This window comes from Chinchilla lanigera, unplaced genomic scaffold (genome assembly GCF_000276665.1).
Source record: "Chinchilla lanigera isolate Chin_1 unplaced genomic scaffold, ChiLan1.0 scaffold00001, whole genome shotgun sequence".
In the NCBI taxonomy this organism is placed as follows: Eukaryota; Metazoa; Chordata; class Mammalia; order Rodentia; family Chinchillidae; genus Chinchilla; species Chinchilla lanigera.
Window position 1 is genome coordinate 35,871,774 of NW_004955402.1, and position 23,030 is coordinate 35,894,803.

Here is a 23,030-nt window from a genome sequence, read left to right on the forward strand (position 1 = left end):
AGTCACTTCTTAAATTTTTAGTGTATTTTTTTCAGTGAAGAGATGTCTTCCTTTTACTCTTACACCCTCTGCTGCACAGTGAAAAAAATATTTGTCTTTTAAAAAGTCATGTTTTAATGGACAGTTGTTCAAATAGGCCAGTTTATGCTTCACAATGAGAATGTTATTATCATTAACATCTGGCTGTGTTTAAGCGCTAGATTGATTTTGGAGAAAAATGAAGATGACCTGAAGAAGATTGAAGTTTTCTTTTCTCTTATTCCCTTCCCTCCCCTCTTTGTGTGTGTGTGTGTGTATGTGTGTGTGTGTGTGTGTCTGTGTCTTTGTAGGACCTAAGGCCTTTGCTTTGAGCTACATATCAAGGCCTTTTTTATTTTAAGACATGCTCAAAAGTTGCCCAGGGTGGGCTGGAACTTGGGAATTACTGCCTCAACTTCCACAGTGCTGTGATTACAGGTGTGTGCCACCACACCTGGCTCCAATATCCTTCTGAATGTCCAGACTTACTAATGTTATAAAGATGTAACATTTTCCCCCATAGAGTGCTATATTCACAGTCCACTTAATAAGGCTATTAAAATTAATGCCACAAAATAATATATTTTATTATGTTTATGGTTGCAGTAATGTGTTTGAAATTAACCATGAACCAACGATAATCTTCAAAGAAACAAATTTTTTTGCCACAGGTAGAGAATTATAATTGTAGAATAAGTAGGAACTTGCATAGCATAATTGCAAGTCCAAAATAGTCAGCTAGACTACTGTTAGGTAGGGTCTACACTAAAGAATAATTTTTTGTTATTGTTTTGTGTTTTGTTCCGTTTTATTTTGTTTGACATAGAGTCCCGCTATGTAACCCAGGCTAGCCTTGAACTTACAGTGATCCTCCTGCTTCAGCCTCCCAAGTGCTAGGATTACAGGCATATGCCACCATGTCTGGCTTCATAAAGAATAATCTTTACTATTGCTATATATACATTTTCAGGTCTGAGAAACAATAAAACAGAATCTGAATACGGTTAACTGTGTTTAATGTTCAGGTGTCACGACAGTTTGTCCATTTTATTGTGTTGGAGGTATTTCAGTTTTTTGTAAATCATCCTATAATCTAACCCAGTTGGCTATTTAAACATGACATTTTTTAGTTGTTCCTCTAGTAATCTAAGACATTTTTTTTTGTCTTTTTTGAGACAGGGTCTCATTATGCAGTTCAAGCTGGCCTTGAGCTCACTTTGTAGCCCAGGCTGGTCTCGAACTCGCAACAATCCTCCTGCCTCAGCCTCCCAAGTGCTGGGATTATAGGTGTGCGCCACCATGCTTGGCTAATTCTGTTTAAGTGCTACTGTTTCTTGTCTTCTTTGGAAGGCAGGAATGGGGGATGATACGTAAAGGATTTTGTTTTATAAATTGGATTTCCAGGAGTTTTCAATGGGCATCTGGTTCTCTTAGGAGTAGTGAAGGTGTCAGTAACATTTATTACATGCCATTGTAGAGCACTATACTACAACTAGATGATTGTCCCTCTAAAAAGGGAACATGCTGGATTTTTCTGGAACAAGAGTATGATTATACTATATGTCCGTTTTATAAACTGCCTGGTAGGGGATGTTGTAGTATAATAAGACTATGGGCTTTGGAGTTACAAAAATTGGGATTCAAGTTTAACCACTACAGATTTGATGTAGAACTTTGTAAAAGGACTTGAAAGCCAGACGTGATTGGCACATGCCTGTAATTCCCGCACTGTGGGAGGCTGAGGTGGAGGACTGCAAGTTTGACTCCGCTTGGGCAATGTAGTGAGACACAGTCTCAAAATAAAAAGGGTTGCGGGTGTATGTAGTCTATGCGAAGGCCTGGGGTTCAACCCCCTGTTACTGTTGGGGATAAAGTACTTCAAAATAACAAAGCCTTAGTTTATGATTTTTTTAAAAAATAGTAAAGATGATGACAACTTCTTAAGGTTTTCATGAGCGCCAAGTCAACTGAGTAAGTAAATATAAAGCATCTGTTACAGAGCCTAAATAGCAAATGCACAAGAAATGGTAGCAAAGCAAAATTTATTCCTTCTTTCATAGCTGTTTAAGTCAGTCTTTTGTATTTGCTATTATATTTATTGGCCACTTATAGTTTTACTTTTATAAAGAAAATAGAAGTATCAGGATTTTTAAAGTTTGTAATGGGCACTTTCAGCTTTAAAGTATACTATGCATAAACGAATCCTCACTCGATTAAAGTGATTTTGATAAAAGGATTGTGTTAGTGAATGTTGCATTGTTACCAGGCAATGTACTGGCGCAGTTTAGTACAGGACCTAATTTTGTATGAATTCACTTTAGTTACTTCATCCATATACAGTGACAAAGTTAAGATGGTTTCGGTGGGTGTGGTGGCATACGCCTGTAACCCTAGCACTCGGGAGGCTGAGGCAGGAGGATCCTTGTGAGTTTGAGACCAGCCTGGCTACAAAGTGAGCTCAAGGCCAGCCTGAACTGCATAGCGAGACCCTGTCTCAAAAAGACCAAAAAAAAAAAAAAAAAAAATTAAGGTGATTTCATTTCATTAACAGGGGAAGTGTTTGTTTGCCAGTGGCAGTCCATTTGGGCCAGTGAAACTCCAAGATGGGCGAGTCTTCACACCAGGTCAAGGAAACAATGTATATATTTTTCCAGGTAACGGTCACCATACTTACGTTATAGAGCAATAGTGAGTTACATAAAAATATTTCATGGAATTCTTTGGAAGCTGAGGTTAAAATGAGCCAACAGTATTTACAGAATTTTGGTATGAATGTACTGGACAACTCAAGAAATTCAGCAAATACAACTTGCTCTATTTTCCCTGAAAGTTTATTTATTCATGCCACTAATTAAACTTTTTATTATAGAAATATAGTACACAATTCATAAAAATGAGAAAGAGAAAAATGGTAAACTGCTTAGTTCTCTGTACCTCTCTTTGATACCACCTTAGGGCACTTCCCAGATATAACCATATGAGTGGTTTGCTCTCCCTCAGGTGGTTACCATCATGCCCAGTGTGTTCTTTTATTGTGATTCTCCTAGCTCAGCCATAGATACGAACTTCCCGCTGTGAAATGTAAGTCATTATGCACACATGCCTTCTGATGCTTTCTCCCTCTCCCGCTCGGTTTGCCCTACTACTTTCAGTTCTCGTTAGTGCTGTGGTTTATATAGCATAAAGAGCTTTTATCAGCATTTTTCAAGTTTTTATTAACTTGCCAAAGGAAAAATGAAAAGAACGTCAGGCTTAGCTTTTTGTCTTACTCTACCTTTCAGTTTTGGTTTGTTAATAATTTCTACCTTGAAGAGAATTTTTTGACATTTACATTGTGGTCCAATGTTTTCCAGGCTTTGTGTGGGAATTAGTTCTGAATGTTCAAAACCATTATAAAACTCATGATTACGTAAATGTTATTCAACTAGAACGTGATTTGATAAACTAGATTTTGCAGTTCTGTGTCACTGAATTTTTGACACAACGTAAAATCTTTCAGGTATCGTGAATGCCCTTTCAGTTTCTAGAACGCCAGCATTCTCCATTTCTTTTGGTTTCACACTGCAGCAAACCGTGTCCCATCTTCTCTGTAAAAGTGCACTGTACTGCTGTCTTTTGTTTCTGGAATGTATCTTTGAATAAGTTGGGTTTGTTAGTGGTAGTTTTTGTTTTGTTTGTTTGTTTTTGCCCTAAAGAATGTATGAAAACTTCCCGAGGTTTTACAAACCTGAAAATGTCTTGATTTTATCCTCTCATTTGATAGTTTGGCTAGGTAAAGGTTTTTAAAGTCAAACTCATTATCCTCAGATCTCTGAGGACTTCTTTTTCAGTTAAGGTTATTTTTGCAGGTGAGAAATACAGTCATCAAGATTCCTTCCTTTACATACTAGTTATTTTCTGTTTTTGATATTCATCTTTCCCCTAGATTTCTGAAAGATTAAAAAGATGCACCTGTTTGTTTCCATTTATCATGCATGCCTGTGAATGAGCCATTTCACTATTTAAAAAGTCTTTTCAATTTTTAAAAATCCTTCTGATGTCTTTGAAATTTTATTGACATTGATCTTTTTTATTCTGCAAAATGGGAAGGTTCTGTGGTATTTCTTTAATCGACTGTATATGTTCTGTTTTTTGGCATTTACAGTGGTTCCCCCCTCACCACTTGTTTTGTTTTGGTTTTGGTTTTTTGAGACAGAGTCTCATTATGTAGTTCAGACTGGGGTTGAACTCACTCTGTAGTTACAGCTAGGCTGGCTGTAACCTCACTGCAGTCCTCCTGCCTCAGCCTCCTAAATGCTAGGATTATAGGTGTCTGCTACCATATCCAGCTTGCACTGTATGGTTTGTCTCTCAAGTCTTTTTAAAGCAAATCAGTGACATCTTATAATTCCATTCATAACTGCTTCACTATGTATCTGAGATATTGTTTGTTTGTTTGTTTAGTAGTAATGGGGATTGAACCTAAGACCTTCCCTAGCTCTTTTGAAATTTTTTTGAGACAATCTCATTAAGTGGCCCAGGCTGGACTCAAAACTTGCCATCCTGTCTCAGCCTCCTGAACTGCTGGGATTGCAGGCATGTGCCACCCCACCTGACTTCTGATTTTTAAAAATAGAACCATAGTACTGTAATCACACCAAAAGACATTAACAAAAGAGATTCCATAAAAGTATAATATCAGCTTAGTCCATTCAGTAGTTTATTTTTTTATTTACAATGTCTTTTTCTTCTTCTAGAATTCTTTTTAATAACTGCTCCTTGAAGCTATTTGCTTCCTTAGTGTGGTTTGTTTGTTTGTTTTACAAATTTCGAGTGATCTTCCATTGTCCATTTATTTTAAAGAAAGGCTATATTGAGTAAAATAGGGATTTGGCATGAATTCCTTTATAATCATGTCTTCCTTTTGTTTTTTCATTTTTTTCCGGTACTGGGAATCAAACTCACGACCTTGCACTTGCCAGACAGGCGCTGTGCCACTGAGCTAAATCTCCAGCCCCTCTTTATGGGTCTTTCCCTGAATAGCTAGCAGTAGGCTGTAATTAAGATGTGCCCATTAGATGCATAGCATAAATAGGTCAACATCAGGAAAGCGTGTTACTCCTGTTGTCAAATTAAAGAAGGTATTAATTTGACAGCTATTAATTAAACCCCCATGTAGTAGTGTTTGTCTCTCGAGTCTTAACATTTATAATAGAAACTCACCCATCACTGATGATTTCTTTGTAGAACTTGACAGTGTTCAAATTCAACCTCTTCTATTGAGTAGTGTTTCTGTGGTGTAAAGTCATGAGGGAATGGGAGAAAAGACTTCTTTTTTGATGCTCATAAAGCCATTTTAAAAGTCATATTTGACTATTAAAGAATTTAACAGTTGATTACTTTTGCACAGCATTTTAAAGTCACAGTTTTATTAATAAAAATTAGCACTTTAAATATCAACATGAAAAATGATCAACATGAAAATTGAAGGTAAAAATCAGCCTACAATCAGGAGGATTGGACGTACATAAAGCAGTTAAAAACTTCACACCCTGGCATATTGGAATTACCAGTCCAGCTACTATAATAAATATATGGAGGAAATGGGGATTTAGCTCAATGGCACAGCGCCTGCCTGGCAAGCGCGAGGTCGTAAGTTCGATTCCCGGTACTGGAAAAAAACCAAAAGAAAACAAACAAACAAACAAAAAATGGATGGAATTTTAAAATAAAAAGACAACCTTTAAAACATCAGAAGGCTAAAAATACTACAAAATTCTGGATCCAGGCTGGGAAGAGAACTGGAGCTCAGAGAGTGGAGCCAGGATTTAAAAAGGAATCTAGTAACTCCTATCTTGGCCTGAAACCCTGAAGGGCTGCACTGGAATGGAGGTATGGTTTATAGCAGCACTAGATGATCTTGAAAACCTTAAGCTTTTGTTCTGGCCTGCCAGTGCCTGGCAGAGGCAAACAAAAATCGTCTCTGAAATAACACCGTCCTAGTCCTCAAGTTACTATTATAAAGAAACTTGCACAAACAACCCATGTTTAACAAATAATAATAATAGAAAATAAGAGAAGTCAGGTGTAGTGGCACACAGCTGTAATCTCAGCTACTTGAGAGGCTGAGGCAGGAAGATGGTAACTTTGATGTCAACCCTGGGCAACTTAGCAAGACCCTGTCTCAAAATAAAGAGAGCTGGAGATAGAGCCCAACTCTTCCTGGATTCAGTCCTTAGTACTACAACAACAACAATAATAATAATGTGACAACACAAGCCAAAGTCAGCAGAAACTGCCAAAAAAGACATGCTAAAACTATGTGTAAGATAAGTACTACTATATAAACATGCTTGCTATACTTACAAAGATAAAAGCCAATCTTCAGCCAAAAATCAGTAAATTCTAGAATTGTAAAATCTAAATTAAGGTAATCTAAATCAAGAATAGACGAGATGAGTCTTGTAGCAAATTAGGCTGAATCATCTGGAAGATATTTCAGAAGAAATAATACAGAATGAAGCATAGAGACAGAGAGACAAATACAGAAAAACAGGTAAGAGATGTGTCTTTAATTGATACATTTTTAATTGAAGCTCTAGTAGAAAATGAGAGTAGGAATAAAGCAGAGGCAACATTTGCAGGGTTTATGAGTGATAATTTCTTAGACATGGTAAATGACAGCCAGTATTCAAGGAGCTCACTGAAAAGAAAGCATACCTAGGAACCTCATTGTAAGGCTTCAGACAGTGACAAGAAAGAGGAAAAAACGAATGCAGCCAGAGCAAAAATACCTCTTTCAAAGGAGCAACTGTCAGACTGACATCTAACTCCACAATAGTAGGTGCCAAAAGATAGCAAGATGATCTCTTTATGCTTCACATCACTTACAGAAAATACTCACTATCCAGAATTCCTAACAGTGAAAATACCTTTCACGAATTAAGGCAAAATGAACACTTCTTCAAAAAAAAGAATTTTCTACCTCCAGATTCTTACGAGAGGAAAGGAGATCTTGTTCTTTAGGCAGGAGGAAAATATTCCCAGATAAGAACTCAGGGATGTAGGAAGGAATGAAGAGTAAAACAAGTTGGGATTATGTGAATAAAACAAAAGGATTTTTTTTTTTTTTTTTTTGGTCTTTTGAGACAGGGTCTTGTTATGCAGTTCAGGCCAGCTGTGAGCTCACTTTGTAGCCCAGGTTGGTCTTGAACTTGGAGTGATCCTCCTGCCTCAGCCTCCCAAGTGCTGGGATTACAGGCGTGCGCCTCCACACCTTGCTGTCCCGAATGTTGTTTATTGAGAGCCAGATAATGTTTTTTAAAAAATATAGAGATAAAATGCACAACAATGCTTTTAGCTAGATAGAATTAAACTAATCTTAAAGACTTGTATTTCTACTAGGAAGATAAATTAAAAATTAATGTGGAACTTTGATAAGCAAAGAATACATGCTATAAATTTCAGGATTAATACTAGAAAAACTTTCAGTTCCTGAAGTGAATGTTAGGGGATAAAATGAAATTATTAAAAACTAAAAATGCAAGAAAGGAAGAAAAGGGAACATAAAATAAGCCAAAGATAGTGGATTTAGTCCCAAATATATAAGTATATACATTAAATGTAAATGGGCCAATGCTGTTGTACTACTTAAAATGTATAATAAAGACATATATAGACATATAAGTCTGGATATAAATGAACGATGGGGAGAGGGAAGGGCTGGCTAGATTCAAGTAATCCTGTTCTAATCCCTGGGCAGGCAGGTGACAACTCTTCCCATCTTTGGCCAATGACGGTAGGAGACTCTATGACTAGATAGAAAATGTCTAGACAGTGAGATACCAGGAACAGCTTTGAGAACAGAGGTGCCAGAAACAGAAAGGTGGAAAGAAAGCCAGGTCATTCTATGATGATGCTTAGAGTAGGTGAGCCCTTGGCTCATAACTACCACCCTTTCTAAATTTTTATTAATTTATGTGTGCTTCTTAACCCTTAAATATGAGAAATGCTTGCTGGGCATGGTGCACATCTGTAATTCCAGCACTTCGGGGGCTAAGGCAGGAGGATCCCTGCAAGTTGGAGGCTATCCTAGGCTACATAGTGAGTTTTCAAGGACAGCCTGAACTACCTTGTCTCAGAAAAAAAGCTCAGGTTACTAGTCATCTAAGGAAAGTCTCTTATAAGAAAGATTGATCATAAAAGAAACCAAAGGTAATCAGTATTGTCACTGAGACACAATACTATTACATTCTAAAATAGGGCAAAAGTTTAACTTTTTAAAAAAATTGACAATAAAACAAGCTCTTAAAATGAAAAGTTTAAAAAATAAAGTGTTTTTTTTTTTTTTTGGTCTTTTTTGCTGGGCAGTTCAGACTGACCTTGAGCTCACTTTGTAGCCTGGACTGGTCTCGAAAAAAATAAAGTTTTATAGCAGAAAGATCAGAAGAAAGTTCCTCTGATCTCACCTCCTCACATCACACCCATTGTGAACCCATGGTAGGCTAATCCAGGTACCCAGGATGCAGTCACTCCCAAATGCCCCACCTACGAGTGTGTGACACTTGGGAGGAACATCTAGATATAAACCATAACAATCCCATGCTGTTAACAGGATTTCCAGGATGGGAGCTCCATGTTTGGAATGAAAAAGAAATCTGACCAGACAGTAGCTTCAGCAGAGGTTTACACTAGAGGATGAAATGAGAGAATACATGAGGTACCAGAATGGAAGAAGATTTAGACAGTGAGGGAGTCTTCTAGGATAAGTAATGTTAAGTACTGAAAAAATCAAAGTAAAGGGAAAACAGGATAATAAAACAGAGAAAACAAAAATTATATAGAAAAAGTAATTACATTATAGTGTTAATACATGGCTCGGTTATGAATAGTGCTTGTGAAGTCATAAGCACTGAATGTTGATTGAACCAAAATTATGCTCTCACTGTACTGTATTGGGAAGGACAGAGAGAGCTAAGTACATATTTCCCACAAGAAGGAATCAATGAGTGCTAAAACTCAAAAATTAGAAGAAATATAACCAAGTGAAGTGTGACAAATACTAAATAACCAGCTAAAATAATTGAAAGTAGTGGGCTCTTCTGAGCAAAAAGTGGAGGGTTAGAGGTGGGCTGGCAACTGATGTGTTTTGTGACAAGGGTTGATAAATTGTGCTCACTTGTACTTTTGATAAATGTACAAGCCTAATTGAGAAAAGGCACTTATTTCTAAAATTGTTTCCTTTAGTGAATAAGTTAATAAGGATTATTTGATTTACTCAATTTTTGCTTTCTTTTAGGAGGCTGTTTGGAATAGGGGTTGATTATCGTTTATTAGCCTCAGTATAGGAATTTAGTGCCTTTCATAATTTCAAAAGTAATCTTAGTAAACTATTTAAAATGTATTCTAGGTGTGGCTTTAGCTGTTATTCTCTGTCACACCCGACATATCAGTGACAATGTTTTCCTTGAAGCTGCAAAGGTAAATGTTTTAAATATTGTTTATTTTATACAGATGGATAGATTTTAAAAGCAGAGAGAATGGGTTAAATCTGTCTTATTAATGAAAGGAAGTTACCCATGCAGTACTTTTTGATTTGTCTACCTTTTGTATTATATTAATTTTTAAAGTCATAACTTTTTAAGTATTTGATTATAAGCTATGAATCCTTCATATTTATAACATTTAAACTGTATTTTATTTATGTGTGTATATATGTGTGTGTATGTATATATGAAGGTAGCATGTGACAACTTAGATAAAACATAACTCCTTCCATATTTTTAATGAACAAGTACTGGTACTATTTGGTGTGCTGGCCTGCTGGAGATGCAGACTTTGCAGTAGGAGTTCTTCTGAAGAACTAACATTAATAAAAATACTGGTGTTTATTTTCCTAGTAGCTATGTAATTATGCCAAGCTTTGTATGTATTAAATAGAATATTTCAATAAGTTCTTAAGCCTGGGGATTTCTTTGTTGCTTAGTGATGAATAGTTTTAATTTCTACAATTGTTCAATGTGTTCCTGTAAGAAGTAAGAATTTGGTTACCTATATTTTTCAGTTGTTTTTTTTTTTTTCTTTTTTTTTCTAATGTTTTTTCCATTTCACTAACTCCTTCTGTGATTTAAACAAGCAGGTAAAATGTTGGTTTTCTTTTCAGGCACTGACAAGTCAGTTGACAGATGAAGAGTTAGCCCAAGGGAGACTTTACCCACCACTTGCGAATATTCAGGAAGTTTCAATTAACATTGCTATTAAAGTGAGTAATTTATACTCTTCACATAAATTATAATGACATTTTATTATACAAATAATACAAGTTCATTGGCGATAAACTTGAAACATTTACAAGTGTACAGAAATATTTTAGGTCACCCGTATTCTTATTACTAGAATATAATACACATTATCATCTTGGTTTTTTTGCTATCTTGTCTTTTTTTCTTTGAAAATACATAATATGCATATACACATGCATGTAGTCACTTGTGTCTATTTTTATAATTGGTTTCTTACTACACTTTTCCACTTAATATATTATAAATCTATTCCATGTAAGTCAGTAATTCTCTGAAAGAGTTAAAGACATATTATATGCATACTCATGTTTATAGCAGCACAATTCATTATAACTAAGTCTATATGTCCATCAGTACATGAATGGGTAAAGGAAAGTGTGGTATTTTTATACACTGGAGTACTGCTCTGCCATAAAGAAGGATAAATTTGAGTCATCTGCAGGAAAATGGGTGGACCTTGAGACCATGATGTTGACTGAATTAATCAGACACACGAGATTAAGTATTGCATGATTTCTCTTAAAGGAGAAACCCAAAGTGCAAATAATTAAAGAGCAAAATAAAAGATGGATGAGAGGAAGTAGTGGATCTTTTGCAAAAGGGAAGGAGACTAAGATTGGAGGGAGTGTGGTGGGAGGTGAGGGACAGAGAATGAAAAAAAGAATTACACTGTTACGTGCTTGTACCCATTCCCACAACAAATGCAATCACTGTGTACTGCACACATGTACTAATGAAAATGTAAGAAGTCAGTAACATCTCCAAAATGAGAAGTTTTTATTCTCATGTGTGGCTATTAATAGTGGATAATACTCTGTTATATCATAATTTAATAATTTTTGAACATCTAAGTGTCTTTCTTTAGTTTCTCATTGTTACACATGTTATAATAACATCCTCTGTACAGATAAATATGTACGTTTGTGATGATTTGCTTTTTGTTGTTGTTGGTTGCTTACTTGTTTTGAGACAGTCTCACTATAGAGTCCTGCCTGGTCTTGCACACAAAATATTCCTGCCTCAGCATGGTGGTGCATGCCTGGAATCCCAGCACTTGGGAGGCTGAGGCAGGAAGATCATGTTCCAAGGCCAGCCTGGGCTACATAGTGAGTCCCTGTCTCAAAAAGCCAAAAAACAACCTCCTGCCTCAGCCTTCTAATATATTTTGTTATTTTCCTCATGTGACTATGTCATTTGTCACTCTGTTCCTAAATATTTTTAAATTTTTGTTATCCTGTATAATGAAGTTTTCTTCTTCCCATATTTTCTCACTGGCCTTGAACTCATTACATAACCGAGGCTGGCCTTGAACTCACAGTGATTCTCCTGCCTCTTCTCCCAAGTGCTGGGATTACAGGCATGTGCCACTGTGCTCAGTGATTATTTCTAACATGAAAGTTATTCTTTTGAATTTACTTAGTAACCAGTTTCTTTACTGAACACACTTATCTTTTTTTTACCCTTAATTATCTTAATAGTTTTGAGTCATCTGCAGATTATCTTTAATATGTATAACTAATAAGATAGGCTTATATTCTAATTTATTAAGGTTTTCTTAAACAAGAGCTGGAATTTATTATGAACATTTTCAACTCCCATATAGAGTTAAGTTTTTAATGTTTTTTACATTATTTTGATGTTTGTGCTGTAAGCAAAGATTGGGAATAGGTAAAGGATAATATTTTTAGGGAATATCAGCCAGACCTGTTTGGGCTGGAGTGTACAGATCTGTTGGGTTCTTGCTGTACCCCGGGAAGGAACAGCAGTGAGAATGAGGAAAAAACAGACAAGAGACAAAAAGCTGGGATCAGGTGGGGGTCCTGTCCTCTCTCCTGAGTGGAGAACGGGAAATGCCCAAGAACAGTAGTTTATTTATACCCTTGAGAGGTTAGTTAATATGTGCCTTGCTGCCCAGCAATCAGTTAACAAGCTGCAACGGCTTGTTTACATTACGTGCATTAAGGAGCTCCCATGTTTTTGGGCTGGCATCATCCTGCATGTGTAATTACTTTCCAGCTTCAGCTGCTTCTAACATCGCTCTTCTCTGCTTTGTAAATGATGGGAGATTAGCTAGAAAGGCTATGCTTGGAGAACAGAGTCCTAACATCCCTAACAGTAGTCAGTTACCAGTCTAGCTGGCAATTGTCTGAAATTGTTGGTGATTTGAATCCTGTACAGCTAAATCTTACTATGACAATGTTTATTGTCTGGACGCAGTACCAGAGATTCTCTCCTTTGCCCTGGGTTCACACTGAGCTTGGAGGGCCAGGGCCAAAATATTGACTATTCTCTTAGCCCATTTATCTTTTTAATTTTTTGGTCTCCAAAGCTCAGTTGTTAAACATTCAGAAGAGAAGCTTAATGGCACTATAATAGAGGCAGTAAGCTTAATATTACTATCTGAATATCAAATACCTTAAAACATAAAATGGAAGTGTTATTTTCTTAACAACTATGGATGTCCTGTCATTTAAATCCCTATAGAATGTTAAGAGGTGTACATTGAAATTAGAAACCAAATCTATACATAACATTTCCGCACGACAATCTCAATGCTTTGTAACATACTTAAATTTTCATTTTGATAAGCTTTTACCTAATCTGGTATCCTTTAATGAGATATACATAAGTTTTTATTTTTTATTTATTTGGTTTTTTTTTTTTCCAGTACTGGGAATTGAACTCACGACCTTGTGCTTGCCAGGCAGGCACTGTGCCGCTGAGCTGAATCCTCAGCCCAACATAAGTTTTTAAAGGCAAAGGTCTGAATCTGAACAAAAAGTCTTATCATAAACAATCCTTGCTTTATGTTTTGAAGACCTGTACTTCCCAGAATCATGAGTACATTTCAGTACACCATGAGGTTTACAATAATGAATCACCGTACACATGTGAAAAACTGTTTCTTAATTTAGTTGCATACTAAGAGCATCTTTCTTGAGAATACCTTATTTTTTATTTTTCTGGAACACTTTTAACCATGACCAAATTATTGGAGGTGTATCCCAAGAGACTCTGAACATCCCTGTGGGCTCCTTATTAATGAATAAAGGTTGGCCACTCCTCTATTCACCAACTGGAGTCTTGCCCAATAATTTCTTTTTACCTTAAAAAATTGTGGCGAAATATCTTAATTTTTTGATCAGCTGTGAGAAAGCCAATTTTGATGTTATTTAAAACAGCTGGTAACTCAGGAGAAAGCATGCTTTTAAGCCTATAATCCAAATTGTATTAGTTCAGAGTGACAAACGTAACACAGAATGCAGAAAGATACATCTTATAGAGTCAGAGTGCACTCATATATATTCTAGATAAAATTATAGTAACTAATTTTTAGAAATTTATAATTATAAATAGGCTAGTCAGATTTTGTTCATCAGTTAACAGAGATCTATCTCTAGATCTCTCTAGAAAATTTTGGAAGGAATATAATCCTTAATCTATAATGAATATATAGATATTCTTTGTATTTTATTTTGTCTTAAGAATACTGGTAACTTCCAGCTCAATTGTCTCTATATACTCTTATCATTTATTCAAATCTTTAATTCCCATTTTGATTACTATTTCTTGGGCCTTGTGCATCAGTTTCTTTGGTTGGCCCCAGATCGGGTTTAGCCTTATCCTTATTTTTTGGCTGTAGTGGTCTCCGAGGCAGTCACTGTCACAGGACTGCACACCAGCTCCCTAAAAGGCAGAATCAGCTTCATCTCCAGAGTTGAGTTGATGATACAGCCTGACAGCATGCTCTGGTACCCAAATAGGTCGCTCAGTTTAGGGTAATTGCCACTTCTATCCAAAAGCAAGTTCTGTGTTGGTAATTTTTTGAGAATCTTCAAATTTCAAGAAACCATTCTCATCAAGACCTGTCCTATAAATAAGACATTGCTTCTATCATCAGAAAGATATTTTTGACTTAGGAGTACTGTGGTTTAAAAAAATTCTTTCATGGTCACCTCATAGCTTCTGTAATCCACTTTTATGTCATCTCTGTACGCATTTAGTTCCATATACTTGTGACTAAACACGGTAGCTAGTTTGCAATTTCTAGGATTGCAGGCCATATCGTCAGCAAGCATCAGGACAGTGTGGTTTCTTTCCATGATTTCCAAATACTGTCACAAACTAATCTCTGTTGTAATTTCCATTTTCTACACACTTTCAAAGAAATTATCAGGACATTTTTAGGATTCCTCTTAAAAGGATCAGTGCAATGTCTAGGAGTAGACATAAAAAGACTCGGGTTGTACTTGAAAGGTACAACTTTAGTTGGGCTAGCTGGATTAATTACCTGTAAAATTCCAAAACATAAAATGTGCATCTCTCCATAAGATGGACTGTTTTTCAGGATCAGGTTGATGTGAGAGGGAATCTTCTCACATTTTGTTACTGGCCAGAACCATTATATTAGGAGAATAAAAACACTCACACATGGACACTATTTGGCAAATGTCATAGCTCATTGTAGTGTCTTTTATCTTCGCTGGATAAGGTGCCTTGCATCTTTCCAGATTAGCTACTTAACACTTGCTAGGGTGAGAAACATTGCCCTCTCCCTGTGGGTCTGTAGGGGCTACATCCAGAGGCTATGCTTTAAGCCAGTGGTATTGGGCAATAACTGAAACATTCACACCTGTGTCTAAAAGCCCTTTAAATATTTTTTCTCCAATAGGTAATTCCATCTCAGGGTGATTTTGTTTGAACTGTTGAAACCAGTAGGTGTCAGGAGATCCAAAACCCTTGGATCCCTTTTTCTTATTTATAATGTTTATTAATTTTTGCCAAGGGAAGTGACTAATTGAGTGATACGAGAATCTGGGGTGGTTAATAAGGTTTTGAGTAGTTGAATTTTTTATATGGCCCAAATCAGTGACAACGGGCAAAACCTTGGTCTCTGCAGCCTCTGACTGCAGCTTTCATTTTTATGGCCTCAGGGATGGGCGAGCTGCTGGCTGGGCCGCAGCTGTCCTGCTTTACTCTTGGAAATGGGCTCCACTGCTGGTGCCCAGTCACCCGCAGATGGTGAGGCGATTACCCTATCTAGCCACGGCCACCTACTAGTCAGGTGGGCAGCACAGTGGTATCCAAAACACTTATGGGGTTCAGTTTGCTGGGTGGAAGGGAACAGGAATACATAGCCACTGTCTTGGCCAGTTGTCCCCAGGCACTGGGTGAGCCCTCTCTGGTCACTGGATATTTTGTGTCCAGATTTTGAGCACTAACGGTATTTGCACTGAGCGAATTTCAGGCACCAGAAATGCACATGAAGTCAGGACCTTCCTATTTAGCCCCAGGCACACAGGACTGTAGTTGGTTGTTCATGCGGACAATGTCAGCTGGCCTGTGCCTGTGGACATACAGGTGGCTGGGAAATCCCAGCTGAGTCCGCTTACGACCCAAGCACAGGGCCTTCCTGGCACCCAGTCTGTGCCCCTATTGTTTGATGGGGCCGAGGCAGGCCCCATTGGGGGTTTCCCAGGAAGGGCTGGCATTTCATATCAGTTTTAGACCTATACTCATTTTCCCAGCAGTACCCTCGCTGACACGTTGTGCAAGGACTAGAAAGCTTTGTCGAAGAGATAGATAATGGCCATGCTGCCCCTACAGGTGCAACAGAGCAGCCTTGGGCAAAATGTCCCCTATCCTCACAGTGAAAACAAACAGCCCCATTTTTCTCCTTTCCTCCAGACTGGGTGAACAGCCCAAGTGATAGCTGCTGGGAAGGCAATCCCTTGCACGTAAGAGGAGCTAATATCTGCACAAATCTGAAGACGTATTATTTGTCTTGGATCATTGGGAGTTTGAACTTTAGTGACAGGGTAGATACGTCTACAGATGGAATTTGCGAGGCAACCCCTCTCTTTTGTCCCCCACTGCACCTTTCCTATTAAATTGAGCAAGCTCTATTGGCAGCACTGTTGCTCTGCTCTCCTTGACCCACTCAAGCTTGGGACTTTATGTTAACATAACGTCCCCAGTCAAATCCTTTGTGGTTCTAAAAATCCTTCTAATGAGCATCCAAAAAAGAAAAATACAGGAGGCAAGCATGCAAAAAACATTTCTGTACACATATATACCCGTGATTCTTGAGACTGTACCTGCCTCATTTTTAACAGCTAGTAACTCAGACCTTTCTCTTTTTGGCTTCTTTGAAGCATATGTATTTTCTGGCCCTAGAGAACCCATATCCCCACACCTGATGTGCAAGTACCATACACTCCTCTGCTGAATACTAGCTCACCAATTCACTTCTCCCCTGTTGGGTGCTTTTTGGGAAGCATTCTCACCACCCACTTACTTGTACTGGGGGTCCCTTCGTGGTCACCAATTATCTGGATCCATTGGGTTCTTGCTGTACCTCAGGAAGGAATGATAGCGAGAAAGAGCAAAACATAGATGAGACAAAAAGCTGGAGTCAGGTGAAGATTCTCTCTCCTGAGCAGAGAAGGGGAACTGCCCAAGACCAGTAGAGCATTTATTTATACTTTTGAAAGGTTGATTAATTTCAGCCTTGCTACCCAGGAATCAGTTAACAAGCTACAATGCCTTGTTTACGTGCTTTGAGGAGCTCCTGCGTTTTCAGGCTGGCTTCATCCTGCACGAGTAATTACTTTCCAGCTTCAGCCACTCCCAACCCTGGAGTTTAAGGTACAGGTAGGAAAACGGCTCAAGAGAAGAGTTGAAAGTTATATTATAGCCGTATAGTAGTGCCAGACTGAGGAATCAGATTACCTGACTACTGCAAAATACTTGAAGATTTTAAAACTACAGTTAGTTCAGCTGTAGTTGGAGCAGACTTTAGAAGGTATCCGCTAAGATCTTACTCTGTTACATTCAATGATAGGAGATCATAGAAGGTGACCTGCTGAGAGGCCTAGGGGTAGAGTGGCAGAATGCTTGCTTTGAGCATGTTCAGGGTCTGGGGTTTGATCCCCCAGTACTGGAATGAAAAGAAAAAAGGAAATCTGCTTCCATTAGTATAGCATCATGGGTCTGTTATTTCACATGCACACCTGCCCGGTGTCTCCCTTCCCTGGGGACAGGGTAAAGAGTGCGCTCTTCCATAGCATAGATTTTCATTTTTGGAAGAAAAGGTTTAGGAAGGTAGGTAGGGTTTTACATCTGTCCTTATCCCAACCTATAAGCACTGATTGCCCTTTTTAGCCTTAAGAGCTAGAGAATTTAACCACAGGAACAGGGCTGTGTGTGCTCCTGTTACAGTCACCAGCTCGCTTCCTGCATGTGCACATCACCAACAGGAACTCTCTTCAATCTCATGCCTTGCCCTTAACCTTTACTGTGTGTACCTCTGGAGAACTGGGTTGCCAGTGAGTGCATACCACCTTATTCTCTCATGTGGAGCCTGTAGTTAAAATAATAGCTAATGTTTACTTTTGTCAGCTCTTTAAAAAATTTAGTTCTCTAGTTACCTGCTTATGTAGCAACCAGCTCAATACCTCATCCTCTGTCATCCTCTGCATGTGTCTTATTTTTCCATAGCATGTCTTGTCCCTCTTTTTATTCAGTTCTTGTTGTTACAATCGATGTGCTTTGCAACTTTCTACATTTTAAAAACTGACGCACTGCACTAGTTATTATTCTTTCAAAACAAAACAAAACAAAACAAAACAAAAAAACTGACGCACTACATTTTAAGCAGAAATAGAAATTCCTGTCCACTTATATTTAAATGAAAAACACTAATATAGGATAAGAGCTTCACATGTAGGACAACAGGGTTTATCACATCAAACTGAAAAATGCATCAAAATTATCTGCAGAGCTTGTTAAAGCAGAGCTCAGGGCCTTACTACCAGTCTCTGGTAGTAAGAGACTTTGCAGCTCTGGGATGGAAGTTCCCTAGACCTGGGATAGACCCCCAAGAATTTGCATTTCTAGCGAATTCCCAAGTGATGCTGATGCACCTAGTCTGAGAACTTTGAGTAACATTGACATGGAGATCTTCATTCCACTTTGGGTTAGTGTTCTTAATATCCTGCCAATATCTTACATGTCCTGGGGTGAAGAATTAGCTAGATGAGGGGACAGGTTTCATGCAGGGGACTTTCAAGTGTGGGAGGCGATGGGGTCATGTGGTAAGCTCCATCTCTAGAAAATGGACATAAGGGAGAGAAGTCAGCTGGGTGTAGTGGCACATACCTGTAGTCCCAACAGTCAGGAGGCAGAGGCAGGAGGATGGTGAATCTGAGGTCAACCAAGGCTACATAGTAAATCCCAAGCCAGCTTTAAATACAGAGTGAGACACTGCTTTGGTTTTGGGGAGCAGGGGTGGAGGCAGGGAAGGAGGAGAGAGAGAGAGAGGTATATTTGAAATGAAAGTAGAGAGGAGACGGGGAGTCTTTATAATCACATTAAGGAGTCTGGAATTTAATCTGAAGGTAGTAGCAAGCCATTTAAAGGGTGAACTGGACTTGTATTTTAAAATAGCATGGCTCTGACTCCAGCCATTGTACTGGATTTGTCTTTTTCAATTCTAATACTTTTTGTTTAGTGCATACACATTTAGAATTACTATCTGTATTTTGCCACTGTTGGATGGCTTATTCTATGACTGTCTAGCTCTTTGCAGCTGTTGGTAGTATTGAGTTTTCTATATTCTTAATGATTTTCTGTTTAGTTGTAAGGATTGTTGAAAGAGGAGTGTTATAATCCCAACTGTAATTGTGGATTTATTTCTCCATTCAGCTGTTGTTGATTGTGTATGCATTTAGGGTTGCTATGTGTTTTTTGCTGTTTTCATTTGTGTATGTTGCTTAGAATTGAACCTAGGGTCTCATATATACTAATGCTGTATCACTAAGCTACATCCTCAATCCCACTATAGAATTACTTACCTCTCCATATAGCTTTTTAGTGGTTACAATAGACAGATAGACAGACAGACAGACAGACAGACAGACAGGTAGGTAGATTTTATTGTCATTTGGGGGATATTGAGATAGGATCTTGCTATGTAGTTCAGGCTGGCCTCAAACTCATGGCTGTCCTCCTGCCGCAGCCTCCTGAGTGCTGGGATTACAGGCGTGCACCACCATGTCCAGCTTATATTATTGTCATTTTACCAGACTGAGTTTAACCATTGTGTTTAATCATATTTTTGTTCACTGTGCTCTTCTTTCCCTTCTGATGTTTTAAGGTGTTCCTTTTCTTATCATACCCTCTGTGGTTAAAGAAATTCTTGTCGATTTGTTGTTGATGTCGTACTGAGAATGTCTTGATTTCCCCTGTCATTCCGGAAGGATGTTTTTGCTGAGTGTAGAATTCTGGATTGATTGCTCCTCTCAGTATTTGAACATTGTTGCACCATTTTCTTCTGCCCTCATGGTTTCTGTTGAGAAACCCACTCTTTATTTTTCCCTCTAGGTAAGGCAGGAACTCCCATTGCTTTCAACAACTTTTGTCTTCATTTTACAGAATTTTAATTATGAGTCACAATGTAAATTACTTTGGTATATCCTGTGTAGAGGAGTTCAGCCATTATTTGAGTATTTATCACCAATGCCTCTTTCCTGTCCTTCCAGGACTTTGATGGTATGAATGTTAAGTATTTTGTCAAAGTCCCTCAGGGCCCTAGTGCAATTTATTTTTTTCCCCAAAAAATGTTTTTTCTGTTTTCAGGATGGGTAATTTCTATTTTTCTGCCTTCTACTTTACTCATTCTTTCCTCTATTCCTCCACTAGGCTGCTGATCTAACCCATTAGATTTTCTGTTTCATTTATTTGCCTTTTCAGAGCTGAAATTTCCATATGGTTCTGTGTATCTTCTATTTCTTTACTGATGATAGTTTCTGTTTCCTTGCAGAGACTTTCTAACTTTCATTTGTATTAAGCATGTTCATAATTGCTTTCCCAGGTATTGTTATCATGGTTGCTTTAAAACCTTTGTCAGATAATATTAACATCTCTACCACCTTTATTTTTAAATTTGTTGGTGGTTTTTGCTATAATCTGATATCTTTGATTCTTGTTATAATGCATGGTTTTTGTTTTTTGTGTTTTTTAAAGACCTGAATGTTGTAAAGATTCTAAATCTTGTTTCAGTGACCTTCTGTGACACTGCTGTGGCAAGGGAAAGCACATGATGCCTTGTCACTGCAGATGAAACAGAAGTACACTCAGCCTCCACTGACCTGGGAGGGCGCTCCCTGTCTCTGCTAACACTGCAGTTGGGTGACCTTGTTACCAGAGGACCTCATTACCAAATTCTGCCTGTCCCATACTTTTGGCATTGGAGGAGTGACTTGTTACTCCCTTGTTAGGGCTAGAAATCCATGCTGCCCACATGGTCTCTGCTGCCTTTGAGCAGGGGAGGTGAGACCTGTGTTGCTAGCTGGGTACAGTGGTATGTGTTCTCCAGCTGCTGGGGAGGCCAAGGTGGGAGGATCACTTGAGCCCACAAGTTGAGATGGCGGCCTGGGCAACACAGAAAAAACAAAAAACCTTGGTTGCTAACAGTGGGGATGAACGCCCTGGCTTGCTCCATGGCCTTGGTTACCCACCTGGTGGGGTGGCTGGGTTGCCTCATTGCAGCCTTGGTAGAAGTCTAAGCTCCTCACTTAGCTTTCTGTTAACACAGGTAGAAGAGAGCACAGTATTACATTATGGCGTGTTTGGCTGGAGTAGAATGGTTATTGTCTAAAGGTTTTTTTTGCTTTGTCAGTCTGCTCTTCTGTGCACTTGGCTGGAGAGAGTAGCCATATTTGAGGCTTCTTTTATCTGTGGCTGTTGGTTTTTGGAGGCTGCTGGGTTCTTCAGCTTGTGCTGGGATTAAGGATTATTTTTTAACCACCACTTTACTAATTTTTTCTTTAGGAAAACTGCAAGAAGAAACTTTAGTAGTGGTCACAATTTGGAATGGGAATTAGAGGAGGATTTTGTTTTGTAACCATCTCTCACGACGCTTTTTCCCTCTGTACTGGGGATTTAACCCAGGGCCTTTGCACTGAGCTACATCCCCAGACATTTTGAAAAATTTTGTGACAAGGTCTTGCTGAGTCACTAAGTTGTTCAGGCTGAGCTCAAACCTGTGATCCTCCTACCTTAGCCTCCCAGCGTGGTGGGGTTACATGCCTGTCTTACTCTTTTTTTTTTTTTTCCAAGTTGAAATAAAACTATAACTTGCAAATGTTACTGTGTGGCAGGCACAGTGCTACCCTATGAGGAAGCTTTCTGTACTCCTCATTTTATGTCACACTAAGCCTCAGATTTATTCTCATCATCCATTATGGTGTGTGGCTTGGTTGCAAAGATCAGAAATGCACGCAAGCCACTTATTTCCACTGTCCAACACCTGACTTATAATAATCTCCATGATTCTCAATCAAAATTCTAAAGCAGAAATATCTGGCTTACTTTAGGTTATGTTTTCACCCAGTTAAGTCAGTCATGACTGGAAATAGGCTCATACACTTTGTGGCCCTCTCAGCCCACCTTTCAGCAGGGCTGTGAAGAATGGCAGGGTGGACAAATCACCCAGGTGTGTCTGTTGGATGGCCACATAGTAAAACTTAAATTCATTTATTGGGTTGAAATATTGGGAAATGTGATTAGTTATTGGGATCAGGGGAGGTGACTAAAGTACATCAAATTTATTATGACCTGATAGGCGAGTTATTGTTTACATTGTTTTGAAATGAGTTAAAGTATTTTTACTTATTTTGAAAAAAAATACTACTAAATTCATTTATGTATGAAATAATAGTACTTTCTTCTTATAGGCTAATATTCGGATCCTAGACAATAATTTTATGTATTTTTCAGGTTACAGAATACTTATATGCTAACAAAATGGCTTTTCGATACCCAGAACCTGAAGACAAGGCCAAGTATGTTAAAGAAAGAATCTGGCGAAGTGAATATGATTCCCTGCTGCCAGATATGTATGAATGGCCAGAATCTGCATCAAGACCTCCTCCAATAATAGAATAGAGGCATCCCACTGATAAACACTTTCCATACATCAGGGAACCCATATGTTTTTTTTAAAACATAAGAGAATATCTGTGTTTTATTCTTCCCCACTGCTTTCGTTGACTTACTTTTTTCCATGAATCTACATGTCTGTTGGGGTAGATGTGTTGATTCTCTTGAGGGGAACCAGAACCCTATCATCAAGTAAGCATAATGCTTCAGTCCTAGTTTGTAGCCCATTACTGCATGCTAGGGATGTGAAAAATACTTTTGCAGACGCCTTCACTTCCACTGTTGTTCATACTTGCCAGGTATTTGTTATTTACTGTTACAGATGCTAATCTTCCCTCACTGAAATTTACTTCTGTGAATTTTCATTAGAACCAAATTTTAACCAAACTCCAAAGAAAAATTATCAGTATTTAAAACTTTTTAAAAAATATCTGCTTCATTTTATCTTAATGCTTTGAAATTCCTTTATAGTAGACAGGAAAATTTTCCCTATTAATTTTTTGGAACTAAATCAAGGTTTAACTATAACATTATGAGAGAATAACGAGCATTATACTACTGCTGCCTTTAGACAAGGAAAACAGTCATTTGCAACAGTATAAAATCAAATGTTATGTTTCACATCAGAACACATTCTATTTAATTATTGAGAGTATACCACTATCCCAACAGTGATGCTATTATTACTTGATATAATTTTGGAATTCCCCTATGATATATTCCTTTGAATGTTGTTAGTAGTGACAACTCTCTGTATTGAAGATGGATTTCATACTTTTCATAGTGGAG

At 38.0% G+C, this 23,030-nt stretch overlaps 1 protein-coding gene across 1 annotated transcript in view; it reads left to right on the plus strand.

The window, feature by feature from the left end:
* The window catches only part of Me2 (malic enzyme 2, NAD(+)-dependent, mitochondrial), a gene marked incomplete in the record, with an annotated part of 77,578 nt that extends 55,300 nt beyond the window's left edge, over positions 1–22,278 (plus strand). Inside the window, 4 exon segments of the mRNA XM_005372935.2 lie at positions 2,570–2,672; positions 9,407–9,477; positions 10,160–10,258; positions 22,080–22,278. Coding sequence (XP_005372992.1) covers positions 2,570–2,672; positions 9,407–9,477; positions 10,160–10,258; positions 22,080–22,247 — 441 coding nt within the window.
* Between the last annotated feature and the right edge of the window lie 752 nt (positions 22,279–23,030).